Below are 10333 nucleotides of genomic sequence, written 5' to 3'. Positions count from 1 at the left end.
TGAGTGCACTCAAGGTTGATGGTACGCTGGCTCATATCTTTAAAGACGGAGATGTCTGGCTAACTTCTATGTTGTTCCATGAACTTGCAGCAACTCTTAATTGCATATTTGTTTGATGGTGTTTTTGTGCTTTAGGGATTAAATAATATATATGTTTGGAGGCCAAGTTGCTGCACATTTGCCTCAGTCGGCCATTGTATGGTGGCCTCACTACATGGTTTCACATCAACTTCTGATGGTGCATTTCACTTCAGAAGAGCAGGCCACGCCGGCTATAACGCAACTAGTAAAAAGTCCTCTTGCATACTTTGCTCAAGCTTGAGTATTAGGAAACAGTGTGTGGGTGTAGGCGTGTGTTAGCATGTTCCCTTTCAGGCAGCATGATGATATGCATCTTCTGCCGCACATTTTATCTACCTCATGTCTCACGTTTTTCCGCTATTAGAGTTTTAGCTGGGCCTGCAAACACGCCTGAGACGCTCTCACTTTGACCACCAATTTTTATTTTTAGTGTTGTGTGGTCAACCAATTGAGTTATGCGCCTCTGAAGCTGCATACGTTTGCCACACTCAAGAGGAAATTATTGTACCGTAGTTTCATTCACCTGTTTCCTACCTTTGTGTACGATTACACATTATTTATATCCTACTTCATATTGGCCAGTGAATGTGCAGACTCTACTTTTCAGACAGCGTAGGAGTGGATTTGCCTCACAGCAGATGAACTTCCTTCTTCTGTTCACACTCAGGGCTGCTGGGATGCACTTAAATTATTCTCAGTCTGTGACCTGTGTAGAAAGTGCATTGTGTTGTATTATCACTCTAGCCAGAACTGCAGGAAAGACACAGCATGTTAGTGCGCAAGATATTTTTTTTTATTGTGAGGTGCCAATTCGATTGCTTCAAAATGAAACACAAAGAACAAAGCAGGAAGTTGCAGCATTGATATCATGCTGAGTTGTTTAAAACTATAGCCCTTAGCCTCTGACAGTGCAATATCCCTTATGTTTTTTTTTTTTAAACATTTAAATGAAGCAAGAAGATGGCAGTTCTAATCATGTAGACACATTTAAAATCCTCCCACCAAAATATCAGAATACACCATGGTGTCACTGACACAACTGTATACTGTATAATCATCAATGAACAAAATACAAAAGCCAAACAGTAACACAACACTCAAACTTCTTAAAATCTGACATTTCTGTCATATGGCAAAACTTGAAAAGTCTCTGAAACTAATGAAATATAAGTGCACACACCCACACCAAAATAGCCCTTTTGCTATCTCGCTTCTCCTTACACGGTTAGCAGGCTGAAAGAGGAACTGCTTCTTGTTTTTATATTTAAACCACCTTATGAAATTTACACACAATGACAGAAAAGATGCGAGGGAAAACAAAGAACCAGGGAAACGAGCAAGTAAAGTCAGTATGAGGACTTAGTGGTTTGCACAAATTCTCTGCAGACAAAAGAGTCGTTGTGGTTGTCATTTCTGAATGCGGAAGTCCTGTGACATCACAACGCCATGAGGTAATTTCTCACTGGTCGTCGCTGGATGTGACAAGGTTCAACATGGGGGTGGAATGGCGGGAGACTGATTAAAGCCTGGTTATACGTGTGTGTATGTAAAAGAGATGATGCTCTTATGTGAGGAATATACTGTATAATTAGTAATAATGGATGGAGGCAACACACTAATATGAGTTTGAATCAATTGCATTGTGTGTGGGCAAATCCTTGCAAAATGGGTCAGATGTGTACATGCATGAACTTGCATTGACTCTATTTCGAACATCACACACACACACTAACACGTAGAAACGTTCAGTCATGTTTACAATTTCCAAAATTAAACTAAAAGATGTTGTCTCTTATCTTCATTCATCTCGTCCTACGGCACCTTTCAACTCCTGCAGAGAGATTCTTGAGCTGTGGTGAGGGAAAGCAGAGAGGCCTTCTTGTGTGTTGCTTTTGTCTGGCTTTCATTAAAACGGAAAAGCTGTGTTAAGACCAGGATGCAGCAACAAGAGCAATGTCCAGGTCTACATGCTGGAAATGTTTTTCCCCATATAAGACTTGTGGGTTGCACACATATAAATCCTCTTTATAGTCTCATTTGTTTTTAACATACACACTTTCATTGTGTTGTTTCCCTTCTTATTATCTTTGTCTTATTTACAGGGGGGATTGGGTGACTGTCATAATGTCAAGCACACACACACACACACGCACACGCACACAAACATTCACTCTCTCTAACTGAGCCAGTGTGGTGATTACTAGCGATGAGTGAAATAATGAAGTCAGCAGACCCAGACATAAAGTGACTTTTGCTTCTTTAGTCGGACTTGATATCAGCAAACCTCAAAATGGAAATAGCTGTGTCAAAGAAACAATTATTTTGGCTAAATAGTAGCCAGAAAGTGTACACAATGTATTCCACCAACTCCCTGTATTGCTCTCAATTTGAACTTGCCTCCACTCACCCATCAGTCCTCTTCCAGGGTTATTATGGAGCTGTCGTCACACTGTTCCTGATGAGCAGAGACGAATGCCTGATGGCTGCCACTGCTTTGGAAGGTCAAAACGGGACGAGAGGCCTTGGCAAGTGGGAGTCCCAGTGAAGACGAACAAGAGAAGGGCATGGGGGACACGGTCGCCTTGATCTTGCTCTTCATTCCTAGCTGACGAGCCTGGTTTGGTTGCTGAAGGGAAGCAACACACTTAAAATTTTACACAAAGTTTATACCATGTCCAATCTGCCAAACTATGCACAAAGCAAACAACTATAGGCAATCTTAGTAAACAAGGGAGGAAATACAAGGGAAAACTACTGTACATCTAAAGCATTTGTACTGAACACTGAAAACATTCAGTAAAGCTGTATGTGGAAATACTTGATTAAACAAACTAGTGTACATAAAGATCTTAAACTAAAGGAATCAGTCAGAGAAACAGTATTATCAGACACTTATCATGGGACAGGGGAATGATCAAATAATCTCTGTCTAGGTCTATTTCTTTTAAACATGTTGAGCTATTGAAATGCAAGTTGTGCAGTGTTTTATTTTTATTCAAGATTTTATTGTGGTGGTAAACATTTTAACAACAACCCTTGTATACAAATGTTTAATCAAATGGCAGTAAACAGACAGACTGCGTATTTCTTTTTACAGAATAGGAAGAAACGACAGCACAGTGCTTGGATATTTGTTTTGACACTCAAACAATTTGCATGGCAGCGGCCTTATCGAGCACAGTGAGTCACGCTGCCAACAACTACACACTTTTAGGCCACGCCGCTGATACAACAAAAGAACGCGAACCGACACAAAGTTCATAGCAATTAGTTTACAAAAAATGGCTGGTGAAACATTAACATCCACCCCTGTGCTACTACTATCAAGGAGAAGTGTAAAATCTATCATGGTCAGTAGAGATCATGGATGACATTTTCATGTTCCACTGACGAAACAATGTTTTATGATACAACGAAAATATTTTAACTACATCTTAAGCTCTACAAAACATCCTGTGTACATGCTGAGTCACTTCCCCAATCTCTCAAAAATGAAACACACTGACAATGAAAACTGACTGACATCACACTTTCATACATTATAGTGAACCATAAAAAGTTATTAAAAATGTTTCAATTTGTTTCTAAAAAACAGCAGCAGCTCATGAACTATCAAAGGAACTTGTTTAACACCCTGCCCATCTCGGTGCAATTATAAGACAGAAATTTTTCATACTTTGTCTTTGGTAACCAAATCCTCTAAGTGGATTATTCAGGGTAGCCCCTCAGTCATCTTCTGGTAGCATTCAGTACTTTGTTCGCTAGAATACTTTTTGTGCTTAACTGGAAGGCTGCAGCGCTTCCCTACCACACCCGCTGGATCAGAGATATTTTCTATTTCCTTAAATTGGAGAACATTAGGCTGACATTGAATGGTTGTTCTGTAAAATTTCAAGACATATAGGGTGCCTTCTTAAAACATATAAAGGAGACTAATATACAGGTTGGCCCTGATTGAGATATGATTAAATTGTGAATGACTGATTAGCTTTTTGTTTGCTTTTGTGTATTGCTGCACCATGTTAGGGCCATTCAGAAGTGCAGTTGTCCATGGTTTTACATCAATATCTGCATGCACTTATTTGCCTATTTTTTGGGGGTGGGGGAAAAAGAACATTTGATTTATATTGTATTGTATTTCTGTTAACTGTGTGTCAAAACATTTAAATAAAAAAATGTTTTGTTTTTTTAAATAACTTGTTTACCTGACGCGGTTGTCTGCTGGCTGTGGCTTTAGCTCCCTCTGGTGGTTGAGACTGCTGTCTATGTATAGCTGGCTGCAGCCTAGAAGCACAAATCTTTGTCAGATGTTCTGGATTATAAAGCTAGATGACAAACGTCGAACCACTGAGCAGGTGCTGACCTGTAGGGATATCGCGGCTGGGAAAGCAGGCCTCGGCTTCTGAGGTGAGGGTAAAGGTTGCTGCTCAGAGAGTGGGGATTGAACACACATTCCTCGTCCATCTGGGTGAAGCAGCCCTGACAGAAAGGCATGAAGTATGACCCAAATGTGCAATGATAGCACAAATCTGCTTCTGGGCTTCTTTGTAATTGTCTAGGCAGCGTACAGGTCACCTGTATGACCTGCATGGCTTCAGGTGTGGGATCCTGCACTGGCAATGATGGGGTGCAAGGCAACAACAATTCTCTTGAGACCACCGGCTTCAGGAGGAAGGAGAGAGATGCCGAGGGTTGGAGGACATAGTGAGAAAACACAGCTGTGTCGCATACAAAGACACACAGGGCACACAGCATGAGTGTGTGTTGCAGAATGTGGTTTCCTTTTTGATTATAAATAAATGATAAATGGGTTATACTTGTATAGCGCTTTTCTACCTTCAAGGTACTCAAAGCGCTTTTGACAGTATTTCCACATTTACCCATTCACACACACATTCACACACTGATGGCGGGAGCTGCCATGCAAGGCGCTAACCAGCAGCCATCAGGAGCAAAGGGTGAAGTGTCTTGCCCAAGGACACAACGGACATGACTAGGAAGGTAGAAGGTGGGAATTGAACCCCAGTAACCAACAACACTCCGATTGCTGGCACAGCCACTCTATCAACTTCGCCACGCCGTCCCCGATTAAAACAAACGGAGATTACACTGTTGGCATGTGTGCCCACCATGACACAAAGACCAGTTAAAAACCCCCCAAGTGTTATAACTCATGCACCTGGGCCTCCAGTTGCCGACCTTTGAGTGGATTCTACCTGCAGCAGGAGGACCATGTCACGACTCTGAAAAACAACATCAAGAAAAAAGGATGCTAACATTTCCTATTCTTCTGTAAGGCCTCAGAGAGTGTTGCCGTTTTACTAACGGTACAGTGCAACCCGGAAAGTACTCCCAATTTCCCAGCAGAGTATTCACTTTTTGCACATTTTATTAAAGCCTTATTCCAAAATTAAACACAGTCGTCCCTCATTTATTGCTGTTAATTGGTTCTGAACATGACAACGATAAATACATTTCCGCTAAGAAGGAATTATTCATTATAAATCAAATATTTTCAGAGCTACCGCATAAAAAACTGTTTAAATATTTTGCAACATTGTAAGAGCCCCCTGAAATAACACCCTTTAGTTACCTTTACACTCTTTTAGTCCAATAGAGCAATGCTGCCTGAGGCTGAGCTAATCAGTGGCCACGATACTGAAAACTCCACTCTAATTTAGCTGTAAATATGATTAATTGGAGACCAACATTTTTTAGAATTTGCCTTAAAAAATTAAAAAATACTCCAAAGAATCTGTGATGTGGTGAAATCTGGTGTGGCGAGGGTCAACTACAAATAGGTTTTACCTCAAAATTATACACACAACACCCAATAATGACAACATGAAATAGCGTTTTTGAAACATCTGCCAATGCATTACAAAAAAATAAATCACGAGTAAAATAATTCACAGCCTTAGCTCAACACTTTGTTAATGCACCTTTGGCAGCAATTACACTTTGGGCAGTTTCACTCATTCCTCTCTGCATTACCTTTCAAGCTCCATCAGGTTAGATAGAAAGTGTCACAGCACCACTATTTTCACATTTCTACAGAAATGTGAAAATGGGATTGTAGTGTGGGCTTTGGCTGGGTCACTCAAGGACATTTACAGAGTTGTCCTGAAATCACTCCTTTGATATCTAGGCTGTTTGCTTCGGATTGTTGCCTTGGTGAAATATGACCCGTCGCCTCTCACTGAGGTTAAGAGCGCTTTTATGCAGGGTCTCTATGTACATTGAAATATTTTTTGAAGGTTGATCAGTGGCTGCGTCTGAGCATAATTTTCATCACCATGGCAATTGTGGTCTTCTACACGTGAACTTTTTATGTTGTCATTGTGGGATTTCGTGTGTCTTCTTTTTACATTTTATTCCATTTTGGATTATGGCTGTAATAACAGCAGCTATGGTAATTGCGGTCTTCACCTGTAGTGTGTGGCAGAGAGCATGAAACCAGTTGTGGTTGTTCTCCATCTCATCCCAGTCCAGCTGCCAGCAGGTAGTGGGGCGGATCACCAGTGGCAGGCCGTACAACATGCTTTCACACATGCCATCAGCACGCAGGGCCCTGCAAGCACACCCAACCGTGGCCAGTTCAAAACATAACTTTGTCCCTTGTTGAACAGGCTAGTATGCACACTATGCAAACAGTAGGGATCTTTGTTGGTTTCACATCTTGTGTTGCAATCCATGCAAGAGCCTCATAATAACCTCCCCATTTTGTCTTGTTTTTGTCAACGGCGAGCCAAATATTTCCTCACAAACAATGTCTTGACAACATAACTGGCGACTTGGACATGTTTTTCAGCATCAGAGCAGAGGACTTGAGCAGAACACAGTGGACTCTGATGATGCAAGGACAGGGTTTCATCTCGGGAAGTCTTCCACCGCTGTGCACCATTAAAGAATAGAACCATTCATTGTCAAAGAGGTTTAACAGAATACAAGCCACAATACATCCATGGTTCCCACACACACACACAAACATGCACACACACTTCCTGCTTCCCGCCATAAAGATGATGAAGGGTGGACAAGGACACTTTTTTCATGCTACTTGAAAACAATGTTACTAGATTAGCCCTTGTTCTTACTTGATTGCTCTCAGCTTCTGTGGTACTTGGCTCTGATTGGTTGCACCTTTTGAGACAGACATGAAATCACGAACGCTCTCTGTCTTCACACCAAGGTGGGGGGTCAGTGGGATGAGGGCGGGGCTGATCAGACGCTCCTGCTTGTCGCACTTAATGCACACTAGACAGCAGCCAAAGTGCCATAAGAGACCACAACATTTTTTATTCGTGGTGGGAGAGGAACATACTTGGAATGTGATTCTCCAGTGGGCTGGGCAGAAGAAGGTGGAGGTGTTCCTTGTCCCCGCCTTGCTCTTGAAGCCATGCTTTTAACACAGACTCCACTGCAATCACATTGTTGTCCACCTGCTGCAGGTCCACCAACAACAGATTATCTGCAACAATGTTAATAATTAGATGGCGTTTTCTGACTCCACATGTCACGCAAACTGACACAAAACAGGCAATTATGTTTCTAACCACTAGATGGAGACACAAGACTTTGCTCACAGTGGAACCTCTTCCATTATTTTCATTTCCTTCTATTGCTGTCATTCACACATCTAATTGTTCATGCACAGGAGAACTTCTTTCTAGTCTCATTCTCTATCTGCTGGTCAATAATGAAGTTATTTATTCACTAATGGTGACTAAGTGAAAGTTGAAAATAAAGAGACACTGTTGCTGTGAGACAAGAGACATTGAAAGGAGATGAGAGTATTACATATTTGAAACTTTAAATTCCCTAGAATCTAATACAACATTTCCCATAACAGAACCAGCTATGTATAACTCTGGACTAAAGGGAATAATGCAGAAATAAATATTTGATCTTTAGTCATATAAAATATATGTCACTTTTTGAGGGGTGAACTTGTGGTCTGATCCCATCTGGGTGGAACACAAAATAATGAACTAACATTAAGAGAATGAACCAACAGCAATATTTCTTCTGATGTTCTGCTCCAATTCATTCATGTTTTCCATAGAAATAGGAAACTTTGAGATAAGTTGCTCCCAATTCTTGCATGTGCTAAATGTAGATTTACTGAGCAGAGAAAGTAAATCAAAACATTTGGGAACTAACCTATTAGAAGAGAGAGAAGCTGGGCTTTGAGAGCAAATTCCAAAGGTGAGGAGACAGGGTGTGTGTTGTCATTGTGATGGTAATAGAGAGATAGGAGGAAGAACCTTGGGCGGTAGATCGAGATGGAAGAAACTGAGTTGAAGCAAATCAATAGCAATTCCCATATGTTGTGGGGCTTGGAGAGTGGGAAAGCAGAGGCGTGGAGTAAGCAAGTGAGGGAGAGAAGAATTATTAGAGCTGATATACACTCAGCGGCAGGGGAAGTAGTTGTAAATCACAGCGAGAAAGACAAGAGAAAGCGTAGGAGATTAGTGCAACATAGCAGGGACGAAGGTAAACGAGAGATGCTCAGGGTGATGATCAGGGCCCGCTTAATTGGGGGCCCTGGGGCTTAGAGTTTTTTACCCCCCACCCCACCCCAAAAGAACCTCAACAACTACCCCTAAACCTGAACACCCTTCTCCCCAAACTTAACGCAACTTTTGATGCCTCTATTTGCAGGATTTTGGAGTTGGGAATTAGTGACATCGCTGATTGACGGATCTAATGTGGGCCTTACTAGTATGCCAACTGCAGAGCTCTTCCCTCTTTGCCACATAGACTGTGAGACTGTAATGGCTGCTGCTTGGATCTTGTGTGTTATTCTATCTTGTCTAATGCCCACACAGTTGCTCTGATGTCTAAAAAATAAATATATTTGTCTTTATTTGTCTATATGGACCATTACTTAGACTTAGACTTTCTTTTTATTGTCATTCAAATTTGAACTTTACAGTACAGATAAGAACATTTCATTACATAAGCTCATGGTAGTGCAGGATAAAAAAGCAATAAGGTGCATATATAAATAAATAAATAGGTTACTGTACAGATAAATATATTGCACTTTTTCACATGCGTCCACGTTTATTTATGTATGTTATATTGTCTTTTTTTATTCCTAGCGAGTTAATCAATTTTGGGGGTAGTTGAGGGGATAATTATGATGCGTTCAAGAGTCTTACGGCCTGAGGGAAGAAGCTGTTACAGAACCTGGAGGTTCTGCTTCGGAGGCTGCGGAAACTCTTTCTAGAGTCCAGCAGTGAAAACAGTCCTTGGTGGGGGTGGGAGGAGTCTTTGCAGATTTTCTGAGCCCTGGTCAGGCAGCGGCTTTTTGCGATCTCCTGGATAGGAGGAAGAGGAGTCCTGATGATCTTTTCTGCCGTCCTCACCACTCTCTGGAGAGACTTCCAGTCTGAGGCATTGCAGGCTCCAGTCCAGACAGAGATGCTGTTGGTCAGCAGGCTCTCTATAGTGCCTCTGTAGAATGTGGTGAGAATGGGGGGAGGGAGCTGTGCTCTTTTCATCCGACGCAAAAAGTGCATGCGCTGCTGAGCTCTTTTCACAAGAACTCCGGTGTGTAGGGACCAGGTTATATTGTCAGTTATCTGCACCCCCAGGAACTTGGTGCTGCTTACTATCTCCACCGCTGTGCCGTTGATGAAGAGTGGAGCATGGCTGGACTGGTGCTTCCTGAAGTCAACGATGATCTCCTTGGTCTTGTCGACATTCAGGACCAGGTTGTTGGTTCGGCACCAGTCAACCAGATGTTTCACCTCTTCCCTGTAGTCCATGTCGTTGTTGTCACGGATGAGGCACACTACTGTCATGTCGTCCGCATACTTCACAATGTGGTTAGTAGTGGACCTGGCGCAGCAGTCATGGGTCATCAACGTGAACAGCAGCGGACTCAGGACGCAGCCCTGTTGGTAGCCGGTGCTCAGGGAGATGGCACTAGAGGTGTTGTTGCCCACTCTCACAGATTGGGGTCTGTCTGTGAGGAAGTCAAGCAGCCAGTTGCAAAGGGGGGTACTGAATCTAAGGGGGGCCAGTTTGCTCACCAAGTGCTGCAGGATGATGGTGTTGAATGCTGAGCTGAAGTCCAGAAACAACATCTGCACGTGTGTGTCCTTTCCTTCCAGATGTTCTAAGCTCAGGTGGAGTGCAGAGGAGATGGCGTCCTCTGTGGAGCGGTTAGGGCGATAAGCAAACTGGTATGGGTCGAATGTGGGGGGGAAGTCTGGAAACAATGTATTCCTTTACCAGCCTC

At 42.3% G+C, this 10333-nt stretch overlaps 1 protein-coding gene across 10 annotated transcripts in view; it reads right to left on the bottom strand.

Moving 5' to 3' along the window:
* Positions 1-636: 636 nt before the first annotated feature.
* The window catches only part of m1ap (meiosis 1 associated protein), a 75603-nt gene continuing 65906 nt past the window's right edge, over positions 637-10333 (bottom strand). For 3 of the 10 annotated variants that reach the window (XM_062065181.1, XM_062065180.1, XM_062065184.1), the window contains exons 6-14: positions 7406-7552; positions 7179-7338; positions 6511-6652; positions 5261-5324; positions 4657-4799; positions 4445-4560; positions 4287-4365; positions 2489-2707; positions 859-1931 (exon numbers count right to left, since the gene is read on the bottom strand). In XM_062065181.1, coding sequence (XP_061921165.1) covers positions 2492-2707; positions 4287-4365; positions 4445-4560; positions 4657-4799; positions 5261-5324; positions 6511-6652; positions 7179-7338; positions 7406-7552 — 1067 coding nt within the window. In that variant the 3' untranslated portion in view covers positions 859-1931; positions 2489-2491. The other 7 variants (XM_062065188.1, XM_062065185.1, XM_062065182.1 and 4 more) reach the window with 7 other exon arrangements.

Source organism: Entelurus aequoreus, linkage group LG12, assembly GCF_033978785.1.
Source record: "Entelurus aequoreus isolate RoL-2023_Sb linkage group LG12, RoL_Eaeq_v1.1, whole genome shotgun sequence".
Lineage (NCBI taxonomy): Eukaryota > Metazoa > Chordata > Actinopteri > Syngnathiformes > Syngnathidae > Entelurus > Entelurus aequoreus.
Note: the sequence above shows the minus strand (reverse complement) of the source record. Positions and strands in the feature narration are given on the sequence as shown.